Source organism: Micrasema longulum, unplaced genomic scaffold (genome assembly GCF_059751315.1).
Source record: "Micrasema longulum isolate JH-2025_06_02 unplaced genomic scaffold, ASM5975131v1 h1tg000218l, whole genome shotgun sequence".
NCBI classification, from domain to species: domain Eukaryota; kingdom Metazoa; phylum Arthropoda; class Insecta; order Trichoptera; family Brachycentridae; genus Micrasema; species Micrasema longulum.
Genome location: NW_028277423.1, coordinates 1,611 through 21,305, shown reverse-complemented (window position 1 = coordinate 21,305; position 19,695 = coordinate 1,611). Strand labels below are relative to the sequence as shown.

At 32.5% G+C, this 19,695-nt stretch overlaps 1 protein-coding gene across 7 annotated transcripts in view; it reads right to left on the bottom strand.

Annotated features, from left to right (window-relative positions):
* The window catches only part of LOC148283593 (uncharacterized), a 123,706-nt gene extending 109,228 nt beyond the window's left edge, over positions 1-14,478 (bottom strand). For 3 of the 7 annotated variants that reach the window (XM_088243583.1, XM_088243584.1, XM_088243589.1), the window contains exon 1: positions 10,497-10,793. In XM_088243583.1, the coding sequence (XP_088099709.1) occupies positions 10,497-10,650 (154 nt within the window). In that variant the 5' untranslated portion in view covers positions 10,651-10,793. Of the gene's footprint in view, positions 1-10,496; positions 11,035-14,195 lie in introns of those variants that run through there. The other 4 variants (XM_088243581.1, XM_088243582.1, XM_088243586.1 and 1 more) reach the window with 4 other exon arrangements.
* Between the last annotated feature and the right edge of the window lie 5,217 nt (positions 14,479-19,695).

The following is a 19,695-nucleotide window of genomic DNA, read 5'->3' as shown; positions in this document are numbered from 1 at the left end:
GATGGTTGCGGCACCAGCGTGAATTTTTACAAAGTAAAGATTATTATTCTTGTTGTTGTTGTTCTAGTCATTTTTTTTTCATTTCATGAAATAATAACAGAATAATTATAATACATACTTAGAAATACATATATTTAGGTAATAGATGGGAAAAACACTAATTGGTCAAATCAATACGTGAAAATTATAACTCAATTACAATGAAATTTCATCAAGGTAGACAGACCATTATAGTAATTTTATAAATTAAAAACATCATAAATATTAAACTGCTTTTAAAGCTACACAAGCTTATTTACCTTGATAAAGAAGCTTGGTTAGCTTTGAAACCGGTCACTATAAATCATAAGAGGTTAAAAACAATTTTGTTTGTTTTATATTTATTTTATTATAATGAATAACCACAAAGTTAGTTCTTCAAATATAATTTTTTTTTATAACATCAGATTAACTTATTTTTAACTTTATTTTTAAATTTCCCAACTCTAGCGCTCTTTATTTACGGCACAAAAAGATACATCGCATAATCACATATGTAGCACCGTTTTTTTAAAGGTTATTAACTACATCGATTCAATCAAGTCACAGCGAAAGGATTGTTAGAAGATCGGTAGTTCTTATATTGTATGGACAGAATTACATTGCTTGTGGCGCGCGCGATACACCACATCCATATAAGCGATATGCGCCATACAGCTCCCCGCAACTCCACAACACGACACAACAATGTTACCCAACCTTTACTAAAAATAGTAATATATGGATTGTTTGAATTGCTATTAAGGCTGTATCTGGTAAAACGCACGCAAAATGAGAAAATCATAAGATTTTACCATTTTAAAACGAATGTTTTTTGAAAAACACACAAAAAAAAAAAAATTATATAAAAACAATAATTATGAAAGGTACTTCTGTTAAAAATATACATAAAAGTTTTATGTAACTAAAATATAATTACTTTTAAACCGGCAGATTACGCCCTTTCAAATTTAGACTAAACTTAGGTATCTGGGATCTCAATAAAGACTAATACCCGTATGCAGAGACAAAACTTAAGGTGAGGAAAGTACATTCTAATTTCAAATGCAGAGAATAACCCGAAGGTGAAGACAAAAGAATGTACCTTCCTCGCCTTAAGGTTTCTCTCTGCATACGGGTATAAGTATCGAACTTAAATTTGTTGTAATAGTTTGAAGATAATAAATTGAACATGAAAGTGGCCGAAGCAAAATTTATTTTTTTGTTTTTGAAAAGAAATACAAGCATTTTAAATCAAATACATTTTTGTGACATTATTCTTTTCTCTACGTAAAATTATGCCTTCGGTTATACTTTAAAAAAATAAAAAAAACTGAAATATTTCAGTTAATACCTTTTTTTGTAGAATTGTTTTCTTTTTTTTTTTTAAAGAAGATAATTCTGGTTGTAATATTTCATTGATAACAATATCTTATTTACGTTTTTATGACTTTCATACCTACCCTTACCGGTACCGATATCGGTACATGTTTATAGCATATTTTTTCAACAAATATAAAGCTGTTGAAAATATAGATGTATAGGTATTTACATAGCTTATTGACTTCCATATTCACGTATGGCATTTTCCGATTCTCTATATATGCTCGATTTGAATATAACATTTCCAAGCGAGTTGGCTTCGCTTAGAGAATGAAAGTATAGAGAAAACTAGCGAAACCTATTGTTGGAGAGGGGCAAGTTTTTACAGATAAACACGACGAGAATTTTAACAGTTAACTTTTTTTTAATCTCAAATATACATATACTTATGTTTACTGGATGGCTTAGCATTTTCATAAAGTCAAATCATTACATCGCCATCGAAATAGATGTATTCATACAAATATACTTTCGATACAGACTGCATGATGTTTTTACTATTCGTATTGTTTAAAGTCGAATGTTTCTTTTAGAAGTGGAACGTCTGAATAAATGACGAGGATTCCAGTTCCATATGGGAGAATTCCAGATACATTAAGTAAACAGAATAGCAAATTTCCAGTTCCTTGGCGCTTCTAGAGGGGAATTAATGTATAGTGTGCAGTAATCATAAGTAGGCATGAAATATTAAGCATTAATGCAATATCCTAAATAATCCAGCAAGCAACAGACTAATTTATTTATTTATATTTGGATAATTTATATAGCGCCGTTTTTGTGAAAATCACCTCAAGGGCTAATACAGGGGAAAAGGATTAATGCAACATTGATGATACAGTTCAAGTAAAGTAAAGGCGCAAATATTAAAAGATTAAAAGACCACGAAAAGATAAACCCATTCAAAAAGTTGATTGGTGATTACTAAGCAATATATTACTTTTGTAACTCGACTGTATCAAGCATGTCATAATGATAATGGACAAAGTTATATAAATATTGAAAAAAATATATGGATTTGCAAACGTTGGTGGGTACTACTCTTAAGGTTTGTAGTCAAGGAAATCATACGTTTTGCCATTTTAAAACGTCGTTCTTTCAAAATCGCACCATAAAAAAATATACTTAAAAGCTATGTGACAAAAATATAATTACTTTTCTACCGGTAGATTTGTATTCATTTAAAAACCAAGTATTGAAATAAAATTTGTTGAAACACATTCGATTTGTTAGTGAAAATTCTTGGTGGAATTTCGTTGTAAATTATTATAGAAACAAAAGGGTTCTTCAGACAAAAATAATTAGATTCAGTTACTATTATTCAGTTTCGGATTTTCTATCCTTAATGTTTTTGCATGAATTGAAGTTTGACTTTTATAGTAAAAATACAAATTGCGAAAGCGATGAAAGCGGTCAGTGGTTATTCCAAATTTGTGGATTTAAGTACTCGTCTTTTATTTCTACAATAAAGTTGTTGTAATTATTTAAAAATAATAGATTGTATAAGAGAATTCTTAAAGAAAACAAACTTAAATTTTGCTTTTTAAAAATAAATAAAAGCATTCTTAAATTCTAGGTTTCATTTTGCCTTCAATGATAGTTAAAACTTTTGATTATCGAAAAAACTTCATGGTTTAATGTTACTAAATTATTTATTGACTAACAAGCGGTTTTGCCTAGACTGGTGAAGGTTTGAAGATGCCCACTTAGCGAAAGCATTTGTTGGTCAAAAAAAAATCAGTATTCATAAACCGATGGGTTTGATTGATTTATTTGTGTATTTTTCCAAAGCACGGTATATTACAAATTTTCTTCAATATAAAACTAATAACAAAAAAAATACACACTACAAAAAAATACATACAAAAATTTATGAAGAGGCCGCTATTTGGAAAAAAAGGCCCGAAAAGACCTTCAACGTCTGAGCGTGGGCCATTCCTTTATTTTTTATTACTCTCTAGTTATAGTTCATAAACATAATATGACACAACAAGCCTACAAGGAACCTTCTTTATACAGAGATAAAGTTTTTATAGTTAATAACCAAAAGGAAAAATTAATTGATTTTTTTACAGAAAAAAGAAAAACAAAAAATCAAGAACAGGCAGAATAGACAAATTCATACTTATGACTGAAAAAACATAGAATATTTTGTCTAAAAATTATTATAAATAAATTATAAAAAATATATGGAAGACATATGGCGTCCCCCAGGAAAGTGAACTGGGTCATATTCTGTTTTTTACATAGCATTTATTAATGATACCGTACTTCATTTTGAGGTTAAAGGGGAAAATACTATAAAAAGGCTAGATAAAAATGCAAAAAACAAAGTGAATGTAGCTTGAGGAGACGCGACGTACTGAGGCTATGTTGGCGAAACAACATAAATGAATATTGGAAAATTTGTATGATATGATTCATGAATCATATTAGTGAGTGCAGATCCGCAAGGCTACCGGAGAATGATTAAGGCGCTAGCGCTCGGCGGTTCAGTGAACACCAGAAGTTATCAGTGCGTAGTATTATTGCTCAGTAATAATAATGATTGAAGCCTAACTCGAGGAGGGAAGGTGAGACTACCGATGCGATCACACTGCACCAGCGAGCAATTCATTATAAATAACAAACACTCATTTTGGCGTCTGACAATACAAGAAAACGAGGAAACAAGGGGCTCGCGAAAATCACCAGGAGAAAGCGATTCATGTCGCTAATAAAATGTACGTGTATCTAGTGAAAGTAAAGACCATAAATAATTCAAAATTTAAACAATTCAATTAAAGCCGATTATTTCTATATGTGGCATAAAACATTTGATCAAAATATCAATAAATTATGAACTTAAGATAAAATCAAACACAAATTTCAAGTTAAGATTATCTTTTTTGGTAACGGGCAATAATTTTTAAATGCTCTCATAAGAACACTGTCACAAAAAGGAGGGTAAAACGGTTTATTTGATTTCTTTGAATGAACAAGTTCATGTATTAATATGGAGTTCTAAAAAATAAACATAATATATGAGTAGATCGTTTATATAGCGTGTATTTTTTCACTTCAATATACCACATTCAAAGTTTCACTTTATATTTTTTTATTTATGCTTTATTAAGTTAGTTCATAACATCTTAAGAACTAATATAACCTTTTTAAAATATTACAATTTTTTTTAATCAAAATTTTTTACAACATATTTTTTCTAATTAATTTTAAATATTTTGATTTCGCATATTTGCTTTATTTCTTCAGGTAAGTCATTGTACAGCTTCAATCCCTTGTACATTGAGTTTTGAGAAAATATGCCGAAATTCCACCAATTTTTTTCCCATTTAACCGGCATTTATTAGAAATAAGCTACCGAATGCCAGTAAAAGTACAAGTGATTCCAAAAAAATAAGATAATAACCACTAACACTTAGCACAGGCAAACGCGCTGACCATAAGATATCAAGGCGAACTAATTAAATGATGTCTCGGGTTAACATGAAATATTTATTTTTAAATGTGTTGATATTTTATAGCCCCTGGACTGGCACCTAAAGCGTAAGACTGATAGTCGTACCTTTATGAAACAAAAATAATCAAGGTACGCCGCAGTTGGTGTGCTAATGCAGTGCCCAATGTGCCCAGGTGGGTAAAGGGAATACTAATGATAATGAATTTCACCTATATAAGAAAACAAAACAAATTGATTTATTTTTCAGCGGTCCGAGGTTACGTTGCATGGTAAAATTATTGCGAAAAAATGAAGAAACATACACCTACAATAAAAATATCGTCCCACAAACTATGTAAATATCAAATGACAGGCTAACGAGGTCATGTTAGAATGAGAAAATGTGTAAATTAATAGATCAGCTCCGAAAACATTATAATAGTGTACAGTAAAATTGAGAGCTTTTAAAATGTGCAAAATATAATTATTTATTTATTTAATCTTAAAATTATACAGACATAATTAGAAATGTTCTGATATTAACTGAAATCTAATTATCATTAAACTGTACATTAATTATCAATATAAGTAAAAAAATAAAAAGCCATTTAGAACTTTCTTTTTTCAAGGTAACAGATACATATCCAGAGCGCAACATTTTCTACGGATTAACAACTCATCTCTTATATAAGCGCCTTGAATTAGAAGGGGGTTGCACTAGTTTTTTTTCAATGCTGGTTTTCCCCTTCTTCATATTCCCTTTTCAAAAATAGCCAGCTATTTATGTTGAGATCTCTGTAAGTTTTTATTCACATACCCCTTAACCGCACTTCGAAATATTCAAAACAGCACATAGTCAAAGCAGAATATTTATTTTTACAGGAAATAAAACAACCATTCTAGAAATAGTAATTAAGTCATCGAAATAAAATTAATTACGGCATCAAATAGGAAAACAACGCAATGATCAAAGAATGCTATAATCGTGTTGTGCGAATACAATATGTACAATTGATCAACTATGTACCGTAAATAAGTACTAAGTTCATTATGGTTGTACAGTGACGTGAACTAAAAAGTGAATATTTACCAATCCATAATAGAACCGCCGCGCCAACATAACTTGATAGTTGATTGTAAGTGCCGAGAAACACAATACTATTATTTCTCAATACGCGGCGCGTAAATTGATTAATATTGATAAAAAAAAAATTCGATAAAATGGCAAAGATATTTACCGTGGTCGACCTCCGCCCTGATGCGCCTTTTTAGGAACAACAAGATGTGATGTCATCGCGAGCCAGATATAGACATGATCTTACTGTACGCTGTCGCGGACAGGGAATTTCAACGAAAAATACAAAGAAACAAAAACGTAATAAAATAAATAGTTTTTCAAAATATTTGAAAATACATATATTTGCATTTGACTTAACGCCTCAAATGTTGCATGATTTCATTAATAAGAACTAACGTTTTTGATAAAATATTTGGATCACTGATAAAGCAAACATGTGTTCGCGAAATACATTTTAGTCGATAAATAAGAGTGAGCTTAACATATCATAACCATCGAGTAAACGGCCATTTCAGTCGTAGCTTGCCGGTGAAGTTTTTTTCTCTCCGAATATTAACACAAAATAATAATGAGTAGTAGGTATACTAATGTTTTAAATATGATCCCGACAAACTTATATTACGTATTTGAGTTTGTGGGTTGTAATATTATACATAGTTGAGCTCATAATATATCAATATCAAAGGTTATATTTGCGATACACCCATCGAGTCTAATTTTACTACAAACTATACATGTAAAGTGAATCATACCATACATGTAAATCGCTACGTTTCTAAGCAAATGATTATGCTTAACCCAACTTTCACGAATGTAAACATTCATTTGAATGATAACGCGTGTGATAATAATATTAAGGAATGTTTTGATAAGCTTTATCGATCAACCGAAGGTCGTTAAATTAGAAGATGATAAACCGCATAATGGATACAAATAAGAGAACTTGCGATGTAAACGCGAAATCTTATTTAACAAAATTTCTTCTCAATAAAAGATATGTAAAAAAATGACTGTGGAGTATTTATACATCAGGTTCCCGATATCATGAATGTCCACTACTGACAGTTCCTCGGCAGTTCATATCTAAACTGCGGGACGCGCGCAAGACTTGGGGGATACAGAGGAGTTAATAACCTGGAGAGGTCTGGCGGCTGTTTGTGGACGCCATATGCTCCAGTACAAAATGATGATGATTTTGTTAGCGTATGTATTTAGATGTGTTATTCATAGCAAAGACGATTAGCGATTAGGGTTAAAATAATACAGTTAACTAGTCCACAGTTATTTTGTGGTCCTTCGAGCCGGATACACATCAGTTTTTTAGATTAAAAAGTATATATTCTAAACAATTAAACGCGCAACAGCCATAGAAATCGTAATGAATTATAAAAATTACTTTTGAGAGTTTGAAAATAAATATTACGTTAAAACCCCTGATACTGACTGGTTGGCCTACATGAAGGACGTATAGGAAAATACAGGTTTTTAAAGGCTTTAAAACGAATGACAAATATGACTCTTCGATTAGCATTACCATCATAACCTTCGGATTCCATTGAAAATATTTTATTTTAAAATTGGAAGGAAGATGAACAAATTAACGAGAAAATTGATGTTGGAAATTGCAGGAACAGTAAAAGCGCATATCAGTTAGGAAAATATTCTGAAAAATAAAATGTTTATCTCTGATTTAAGTCATAACTAATAATTTAACCATTATGTCTTCCGTGAAGCAATTTGAATATTAATTATTTTGATACCACCCACTTCAATGGTTACACGAAGTAACAATGCCTTGAGAATTTTAAAACACGGCTTGTAACAGGTGTTTACGTATTAAATGTGTTTGAAGGACAATCTGATTCATATGAATGGATTTCTCTTGCATGCCTATTTGACCTTTAGAGCCTTCTTAGATAATGAATAGATTTACGAGCTACTCACAACGCGTTCTTCCTATTTCCAGCGTCTCATTCACAACGTAGCTTATGTCAGTATCAAAAATAACATATTACAAAAAAAAACCTATCAATCGAGACGGATGTGCTCCCGTTGGAGATTCGATTTTTACTTTACCACAACATGATTCCCGTTTTCTAGCAGTTATTTAAAAAAGCTACCAAGTACAAAATTGCGTAGGAACCTATATCACAAGAACGCGAACATGCACAGACTGCACGTTGACAAAAATACGGAATTAAAAAATTAGACTATTAGCAGGCATTGTTTATACACAAGAGTTAGCGAAAGAAGTTCGTAATTGGAAGGTATACATACACACTTTGCTTAATTTAAGGGTCTCATTAAAACACTTCATAAACAATGATTTTATTATAAAGCTGATACAAAGGGTTTACAGTCAGCCTCGGTATTCGGATGAAAAGGCACCACTGAATAATAAGCAGAGTGTATGAAAAGAAAACTCAAAATAAAAGAAGCCTGGATTTACAGTGAAAGCACATTGCTACTAAGTACACTCATATTGTTTCAAGAAAAACACTCGGTAAATGAAGGATTAAAGTAACTTCGGAGTACACTAGAATTTTAAAAATAAAATTAAAAATCTCTCAATTAACAAACGATTTTTTTCCCGAAAACACTGGTTGTACATACCAGGATTTCAGATTATTGGCAAACGGGCTAAAATATTCTATCAAGAAATAAAATAAAATAAAATAGTAGTTAGATAATTCATCAAGAAGTATTGATTCCAAATGGTCAAGGAAAACGGGAAGTATTAAATAGACAGAACATTCATGTATATTAGAGTCACATTATATGCACAGTATCAATTCTAACTCGCAGATTTTATTTTCCTTAAAATATACTATTGGATACGTATCTCTACATTGAACGGTGACGTGGGTGCATTAATTAAATGGTGTATTCGTTTTGCTATTGGCAGAATAAGAAATAGGTAGTTGTGACGAACAAGGTTATCAAAGGACGTTGAGCAAGGTCGCGTGGCTTCAATACATAACATACTGTTTACTTTAACAAGAGACGGGTAAGACAAATTGATTTTGAAAGTGTGAAAACATCAATCCGTGCTGAAGTATTTTAACGAATTTTTAATAAAAAGAATGCACGAATATTTGGTCAATATTTTATTTCAGTCTTCATTTCTGTTAGCTTTATTGTAGGCAACAAAAACGATAATTTCTCTTATTCTATTCTGCCGCAATAAGTTGCGTACGATATACAAAATGCGACATTACGAAATGCGAAAAATTCTCGTTAGTGGATCTGTGTCGATAAAACAAAAAAGAATGGAAACAGAAAGTGAATAAAATTATGGTTATCATGCGTAAGTGCAGTAGATTCTCTTGTGAATACAGTCGTGACGGCTGCCCGCAAAGTGGGAAAATGCTAACCAAGAAGAAAGGGCCATTAAGATCGCTCACTTTGATAAATTAAAAGCGAATTACTGTAATTAATTAAAATAATAACGCATGCGATTAAACGCATCGCGGATTGTGCAGTAGACGAAAGTCCACACGTAACGACGTTAAGTCTGCGCTTAGACAATGCAGAACTGCAACTGTAATCCGGAGGAATCATCGTTTTCATTCATCCGGCATTTTTATCTCGGTCGATTTATTTATGTCGGCATAAGTGGCAAGTGGTAACCTTCCGTGGGATATTGCGGTGTGGACACTGAACCGAAAGCGAGGAATCTTCCGGAAGTGGACGCAACGAGGAGAAAGTGTAAGATAAGGAATGTTAGAATTAACGGACCTCGGTAGCTAATTGCGTTACGCGAGCGAAAATGAATTGCAGCCAGGCGTCCTGGAGATGGAGAATACGCGGGTTACGTTTCCGCGTAACTTTGTGAATTTCCGTGGGAATAGTAGAGAAGTCATGCAATAAAATCATAATAAAAGAGCTCTGTAAAGTGTAAACTGTAAACTGCATTTCATACAGTAAACTTCACACACGAAGTACAAAAAACCGTGGTTTGTTTTTATATATTCCTATAATTGTGTGTCCAGCGGCCATGATATACATTTTATTCATATTTTCAAGTATGTTAAGCTGAAATATGGTATCCGGAAAATAAAAAGATGTTTGACTGTCATTTCGAGTGATAATTATGATGAAACCTTTCAAATTTTCGAGGTCGATTATTTTATCAATTTCCTATACATCTTGTATTATTTTCATGTAAATAATATTTGTATAGACTGGAGACGTAAGTAAAATAAGTCATATTACTCACACACCAAACAGACGTTATTACGTAAAGAACGTTAACAAAAAAATTATAGATTCAATAATATGTTTGGAAAAGATTGACTTGTAGAATGAATTAAGAATTGTAAATATTCTTTTTAAAAACCGAAAAACCAAGCCTGATTGTGACAACCAGGAGAGATTTTGTACCATATAAACAATTTTTTAAAAGCGCCCTTGAAAAATCATTAGGAAAATGGCGCTATACTTATCCATAATAATAATCACTCAATCTTCAAGTGCTCTTATACCCGGGGTAAGGTGTAAAATTCGGAAAAGAAAAATATATAATTAGTGTAATTACGCTTCATCTGAGTAATACCTCGGAGAAAATCCCTGCCAACTCACCGTTATCTTCAAATCGAACTTTTCTTCTCCTGGGTTCTGGCGGAGAGTCCAGCATGCCGAGGTTCTCCCTGGAGAGTGACGACATGAGAATACCTCTCAGCTCCTGGAGAGTGCTGGTAGGGATTCTGTTCTGCTGATCAAAGTCCACACCCATGGTAGCGGGCCACGGAGGGATCGGCACATCAAACTACGGCACGCAGTCGAGAGTCGAGACGCTCGCTTCAAATATGGCACAACTTGCGACACATCACAAGATAGCTAGAAACACTTAACTAGAACACCCTAGCTGGATAACCGACACGGGTCGGATTTCAGTATTCACTTCACAAACTGAAACGAGGATTGAAACAAATAGTGACCTTCAAATATATAATAAAAAATACGAACTCGTACATTGTAGAGGTAGAGAGTTGGAGGAACCAAAATGCCACGGGCATACGTTCGAAACAAACGCGATATACGATATCTCCGAATAAAAACTACCTCTGAAAATGATATACGAGAAGACGTCTGTCACAAGTCCGACGCGTAGACCAAATAACTAACATCTGTGTAGTGTGTAGTGAGCAGTGTATGGATGTATAATCTAACTCGAAACGTCATTGATAACAACTCACAATATTGTGAATATATTATGAAGAAAAAAATACGTTCGTAAGTCCACCGCATACAATTTCTATGCAGCATTGGATTTGTTTTAATGTACTGTAGCTACCTAGCTACCATACAAAACAGTAAGATCATTACATTATTTTAAAATCGCTCATAAATTATATTTACAAGTTTGAGATCAATTAGCATATAAAGCGTTGCGTTGGAATTATTGGGAATGAAGTGCAAACGGACATATTTAATCATGTACGCGATCGAATTTCCCTTAATAAATATTAGATACTTGAATTAAAATTCGAGGTATCACGCCAGTAAGAAGTGACAGCAAAATAAGTTGACTTGACGAATTTCTAAAAATTTTAATGAATATACTCGGTACTTCAGTAAAATTTCAGACATTTCGCCAGTTGTTTGAGTTATGCATGAAAATTTTACAAGGAAGCTGAAAATCAATTACTAAAAGTTAATTTCGGGTGTCGCGGGGAAAAATAAGATTATAAACGAAGGCGTGAGGGTGTGGCAGTTCAAAGCAAGAGCACGCTGTAATTTGTAAAAACAACGTAGTTTTACGATAAGATAAAAATACAGAAAACCGGCATCTCATCTAGGAATGTCTGACTGGTGACTGGTATCGGCCTGTTTAGACACACATCCGTTCAAAAACTAGGGCCATAAACATATTATATGTATGCGATAGTATCCAGTCATAGTTCATAGTTAGTATCTACATATCTGTCTACGTAGTGCCAGAATGTATACAAGATATAATATTATGTTTATAAGACTGCTTATGACACGCTAGTTCACAAATCATATAATGTGAACGGAATAGCAATGAACTACATTGAAATAAATCACTCAGTTATTCGGTAATGCTACCAGGAACCGCGTTAAGTTTAACCAAGTAAATAGCCATGTTATGTTTTACCACACTACCGTGTGTGGTATTTTGAATACATTTACAACATTTGTGTATAATAAATACTGGAGTATGTAACGCTAAAAACGAATGGCAGACATCGCCTCATCATTTTTAAATACACGAAAAAATCTTACAAAATATAATTTAAAATTTAAATTGTTGCGGGTTTTGAATAATCGTATTAATGTTTAATAAAAAAACACATTTTAGGCAGATACAATATATTTAGATTGTATTTTAATTGCTGTTTTTCGCGCCCAATAATTTGTAGGGTACCTATTACAACAGTACACAAAGTACGATGTTCTGAAAATCACTTATCTTTAAATATTATACCGATTGTAAAAAATAAACATAAATTATATCAAACAACTCAAACCTATAAAACTCGTATGTGAATTTTAAAAAAAATTACTACATAATGCAATGACAATTAAATAATAAAATAAAAACAAAACTCATTTCATTCTAACAAATTCCAAACCGTGTTATTCATCTAAGTGCTATTTCATTATTAAACAAAGCTACGAGTATTTCATTAAAGCAGAACATTTACGAGTGTATTGTGTTTAACATTCTGGGCAAGTAATACGTAAATGATAAGTGTTTAAAAAAATATATTATGCGAATAATATTCATAATAGTTTGGGTTGTGCTGAACAGGTTTGCGATAATGTGAATTGTCAATCTCAAAAGGTCACCTGTCGGACAAGACTACGTTTGTACATTATCTTTAAAAACTAATAATACGAAACAGTTTGATTGTGAATCGTTTTAAAAGCTGAAATAATTGCCGAACGAGGAAATGTAATTGATGCATTGTAATAACAAAATGATTTGACCATAACGTATTTCAATTTCTCGAAATCGACGGATATACAATGCAAGTAATAGTAATTGCGATTAAGTACGTAAGAAATGACGTAATCATATATGTAGAGTGCAATTAAAATATTATTTATACACAAAACAACAGTTTTTATGCAAATAAAAATACAAATTCGTGCCGATAAAACAGGTAAAACAAACAGTTTAGTCAGTGACAGCTTACGCTCCCGTTAATGAACTCAAAATATGTTCTTAAGAAATTTTGATAAAAAATTGTGATGTTGTTATACGTTTATATTTATTAGTTATTAAGATGTTATGAAACGACTCAATAAAACATAAATAAATATTCTAAGCATTTGTTGCGGGAAACCGCGAAAAATTCAAGTTTTTTTTAAAGTGCTTTATTTATGATTACATTGAAAGTACATTCTTCCACATGCTCAAAACCGTTTAAAAGACCGTGGGTCTTCCTAGCGGTTTCACTCATTCAAAAAACCCGTGTTTTATGTCAATACGCGTTTTACTCTTTTAAAATTACCAATTTAATTTATTGAGATTTGAATTGAATTTAACTTTTTTTTATTTTTTTTATATTTATTTTTTCAAAAATATTTACAAAATATTTTTAAATTAAAGTCCTGCTGAGTTGCATACATACAACTCGTCAGCAGGTTCTTATAAATTACATCGATTATTTACACTTAACCTACATTAACAATAATTTTACTTGAAAAACAATTACAGATTACATTTTGAAAAATTAAAAACTATCACTAATACAAAAAACTTTTTTCTAACGGCCATAATTTGAGCAAACGTCGAACTCCTGTATTTAACTCAGTATTTTTAATATTGTTTGGTAACATATGAAATATTTTAGGTATACTGTATTCAACTACATTCACTGCGAGTTTGGCAAATGATATGTAGGGCCTTTATCGGATCTTCTCACTCATCCTCATGGACCATATTGCAAACACGAATGGTAGCAAAAACTGTATTTACTTGTCACAATAGTCTATGTCCATTATAGCAAATTTATAAATTTGATAAATTTACGGGTGTATGACATGCATGCACATAAACTTTATTCAGAAATTATTGGTTTTTCAACCTTTTCGGCGACTAAATCGACACATAGATATGATTCGCCGACGCGCCTGGATGACAGTTCTTTCATCTGAAGTCGTAGATTTTATTGACATAACACCCGCACGTATATTACGCGCGATTCGTACGAAATAATGCTGATCAAATAAGCGTGAATAGGAATAAAAAAAATACAATATCGCTATTAATAATTCATAAAATGTGTTGAAAAAAAGAAGTTTCACTTAGTCAGTAACCGCTCGTACCGATACGCTTACATTAATGAACACAATATGTATTGTGCCTTGATTCGTTTAATTCACTGATTCGCCGATGGTAAAAAATCACTAGGTTTTTTTAGTTATCACTCGCGCGTTAACCCTTAACTAAAGGGGTGAATAGAGGTGATAAGATCGGGTGGGATCGACGGCGATCGGTTCACTATCGCGGTGGTCTGCACGCGCGCGGATTACCGTGGCACAAAGTACCGGGCACAGCGTATAGAGACTGGGCCTCCTATCGACTACTGACAGGCAGGCTGGCTGCTGGCTGCACAACACAACACACGCCGGCGTGCGTTCGCCAGGTGATCACGTGGCGTATGACGCCCACTCCAGGTCTGACCAAGAACGAGGTGTCGATGGCGGCTCAGCGAGAAACGCAACAAACGCAACAAACGCACCATTTCATCGGTAGACGAAAACGAAGCGATTAAACGTAAGTAAACAACAGGTCAATGGAGATTCCAACAAACAGACAACTAATATGTTCGAGAGTAAATGCAGTCATTAGTACAATGTAAGAGTGGACGAATCAAGAGACGATAAATGGTCTACACATGATTTTTTTCAGAAGTTTTATTACGCAACGTAATTTAAGTGTCTAATAAAACGTACTCTTTAAATTATATGTTATTTTCGTGGTTTGATTGTAAAGAAATACGAAATTATCGCAATTAATTGTATTTATTAATTATTATTAATAAAACATGCATGAACTAGATATTATACTCCCAAGAGTTATAAAAAAATCATTAGGGACGGTCCACAAAAAGAAAACAATGTTGTGACAATACATATCAGTTGATACAATCCAAAATAATATGAAAACATAATATTAGAAAGATAAGACACAGTATTATATAATATACTAGCGGACCCGAGAGACATTGTCCTGCCCGAACGTTGGCAAAAGACTTTTCATTGATAAGGTACCTAGGTACTTGTTTATGGTTGAATTCCAAAACATAAAATGAATATTTTTTTCAAATATGGCATTCTTTTTGCAAACGTCAAACTCCGGTCTTCTCACCTACAAAGGGGTGTACTTACGTAGGAATACGATTTTTTTTAATGTATAGAATTTAATATTATTTTGGTATTACCAAAAATAAATAAATGGGTAGAAATTATAAGAAATTTAAGAAAAAATCCCGATTGAGATTCACAAAAAAACAAATGCTGTTTGTAAACACTCAAAAACAAACTTTTTTCATACATAAAAAAACAACATCTTTCCATTTTTTGTAAATGCATTCTCCTCAAATGCAACCCTGGTAGATCGATGAATTTATTTATTTATTATGTGTAAAAATCAAAATAACAAAATTAAATATTTATGAACTTATTAAGGCTTTTTAGGCTATGCCAGTGTCAAGCCACAATAAATAACAATAAAAATACATAGTAAAATTAATTAGATCAAATTATAACGACATTTATGCTCATTACTTCTTTTTTACACATTCGATTGAAGATTTTAATATCTACGAACACGCACAGCGCAAAGATCTGTATTTTTCTGGAAACCGCACGTAAATCGGTTAAGCCGCTGAGGAGTTCAGTGACATCAGACGTACAGAGGAATTATATAAATAAAGATTAAAATAAAATCTCTGTATTATACACTATTTATAGAAATTATATTAATAACTATCACTATCAAAAAGATTCAAGTGATAGGTTTTAATTGTTACACACTTTTAGATTTAGTAATCGCCTTTTCGTTTTTTAGTTCATCGGGCAGTTTATTAAATTGGTAATGGCTAAAATTAGTTCGATAGTGAATATGCGAAACTGAAGAAAGACACGAGTTAATTTTATTATAAAGACACTAGTCTTTATGAAAGGTTTCGGGAAACGGGTGGGCGCATTCATTATCCTCAAATGGTCAAATAAGCAATGCAAATTATGTCTACTATTTAATTAACATAATAAAATGTGTTTTTATGATCAACAAGAACGATCTAGTTATTTTGCCATCTGAATTTTTAGTTCCGCAATTTTCAAACTATCCTTCGTTCGCTCGCTGATTCGGGTCTTCGAGAGGTTCGTTTCATTCACCTGAAACACGTTTTGCAATAAGGGTCCAGTTACTGGTTTGATTAGTTTTTTCTGTAATGTCTAATCAGGCCGATTATATCATATTTATAGTTAGTAACGATCATGTGTGGCTTGACCACAGCTGATCTGCGCCAGCGGCTCGCGGCCCACAGCCCACAGCAGCGACAGGCGGGACGATAACAGAGTGGGTGGTGTGGGGGATTGCTACGCCAGGCGTTCAGTGTTAGGCGGTGTTCGTCTGCCCACATTGCATCGAAAGAAATTACAACATCTCGTGCACAATGCTAATCGTAGCAGCGTTATAGGGAATTTACAATTTCACGCTACAAACAAAGGCACAAGTGCCGTTTTGTACTTCGCACATTGCGTTAAAAATCAACGCGAGCTTGCGACATATGAATAATTGCTTCGGTCTAAGTCGTCTAAGGAAACACATTTGTTACGGCATTTATATAAGAAGCAAAATGAGCCGAAGTCCTCCTGCTTTGGTAGTGAAATCTCGGTAGGTGACGTCTACCAGAACGAAGAAATGTAGAAATTCCAATTTTATGTAAAAGGTCGAGTATTTCGCAAACTGCATATTAATTAGGTGATATTCCAAGTATGACCAGATACCTTCAAAAGCTTATTGCCAACATATAATACATTAATCGGTATAAACATACAAGGCGTGTAAAGTCTTATACTTACTGGTAAAGGAATGTCAAAACAGCGTATGAAAAAAATCGAACCACATAATAAAACAATCAAATCGTGATTGATTACAAATAAAAAAAAAATTAAGAATTTTATAAAGCAAATGCCGCTTTAATTAATACAAAAATTATGATCGATAAAAAAGATGTAAATTCGGGGGGAAAAAAACGTGTTCGCATAAAACGAACTAAAGACAAATGTGATAAACGTTTTATATTGATATCAAGGTCGATACAATTAACGATAAAAATAATTACATGTCCCAAACGAGCCGTGCAGAATTTGTCATTATCCGTTGCTGTTCCTAGTACGAAGGCGTTAGTGAGAGGGCGTAGAACTTGCACGAAAAACATACACGGTTCCTCGAACAAACGAAAATATCAAAGCGATTGTTGCGAACAACAAAGACATCCAAAGAAATACGTTAGCGAGCCAGAAAGTTAAAAATAATGAGGGGAGTACTTACAAATAACGCGGAGATAATTAATTACGGAGTTTACTCACCTGCAAAAGAAAAAAAACAATCGTTAAAAAGTGATCAATAATAACAAGCATTAAAAAGAGGGATGAAGTAAAGTACGAGCTGAAAGCGTAAACATACACAAACAAATATCGCTAGCCCGAAGCAACAGTGAGATATCTCTGAAGAACCTATTCTCAGATGATCGGACTTTAAGGTGTGCGAAGGGTCTGACGGAATTCAATTATTTAAAGAAGATTATGAATAGTATATTCTCACATACATAGGTTTACTATCTAACTTCAATATTTTATTATTTGAAAACATTAATTTATTTAAGTTATTAACATATCTGCATGTGTATCTCAAAATCGGTAACTTAGAGGTTATCTCACTGTTGCTTTGGTCTAGAGAAATGTAAACTCTCTCCTTCTATATAATACAATATTGGCGGCCTCCGTGGTGTAATGGTCAAGACGATTGACTCACAGACGGAAGGTTCCGGGTTCGATTCCCGGCGAGAACACAAAAATTAAATGTGATTTTTCTCAAGCCCGGGTGTTCTGTGATGTAATTCACCACGGTAATTGGGCCCCCTGGCCTGTTGTGGTGCAAAAATAAAATGAATAAATATTATATTAACAGCGGATTTTTTTAAATTGGCTCTAGTGTTGTTAACACATTTCTACTCATTGTCGTGTAATAGCTGTAAAAATCCCTTAAAAAGTAAAACAATAAAGATTCGCAAAATTAATACAGAAGAACTCCGTTTATCCGAACACTAGCCATCCGGATTGCCAAATATCCGGATAGTAATCAGGAAATAAAAAAAATAAAGGATACGTTATAATAACAAATAAAAAAGGGTAAACGAGTTTCTTCGTCACAGCAATTAACTTTGCTGGACATGTTTAAGTAAGTTTTTCTATTAGATTTTAATTCATTGTGTAAATTATACGTTTACTTTCAAAAAATTGACTCAATTGAATGGTTAATCCAATTATTCGGATTCATGCATATCCGGATAATGTCTGGATTACTGTAAATCTGAGTATATTTTAAAACTTCATAAGGAAAGTTAATTAATCATTTTCTTTACATAAGACAAAAAAATAATAAACAAGTTGTTGATAGTATAAATGGTCCATTAATGAAAATAATTTAAGTAATCAAAGTAGGAATTGAATTTCAATATCATACATCAAACATTTTAAGTAGGTAGGTATGAATTGCCCTAAGGCATTATACCCGCCCTTATATGTATAAAAAATGCAGTCAAATATATTTTTACCATCAGCTTTGTCCGGTTAATTCGAAATTAATTATAAGATGCCCATATTTCAGAGCATTTTTATTTGGGTAAAAAATTAGCCTTCTCGGGTAATTTTCAAAACTTGTAAATATTTTTAAAATAACAAATTCGAACCCTATTGCAATGGGAAGTTACATTTACCTTTAATTTAAGCTACAAAGTAAAATTAAGTTTTCTGTGTGAAATTCGTAGATTTTTTCTTCTAAACATGTCCAACTTTAGGTTACCGGCGATTATACTTAAAATGTTCATGAAAATATTCTCATTTTCGTACACAAATATCGGTTTTTCTTTATAGACAGTCGAAGATAACTCTGTTAACTTCCCATTGTAATCGGGGCATTGGTTTGTTTACCTCTAGAAATGTTGTATCAAATGTCATAAAGATCTTTATACAGCGATTCCAAAAACACTACGGCAAACCTTAAATAACGGTGGGAAAAAATCTAACATGAAAATGCTCTCAGCACCGCAAAAATAAAATTGTTTAAATAAAAAAAGAGATATGTTTCTGTGAATGAAACTTCTAAAAAAAAAACAAAGCAAATTATAATATTACAAAAAAGTACATTGCTATAATTAAGAATGATAATTTAATGATATTATCGGCCTTGCGGTGTAGTGGTCAGCGCGTTTGCCTACCATGCAAGAAGTTTCGGGTTCGATTCCCGACATGGTTGACATGAAATATTTATTTAAAAAGGTGTTTTTACACTAGAATATTTCATAGTCCATGGAGTGGCATCTGAAGCTTGAGACTGATCATCTTACCATTAAATAAAGGTGCTAAAAGGTGCTAAATTTGATTAGTTTCTTTGTTGTTCTCAATATGAGTGTATTTTTTTGTCTCGAATTGAGTTGTTGTAACTCTTTAGAATGTAATTCAATGTATTATACCTGTAAATAAAATAATGTTATTTTTTTAACTACCTTTA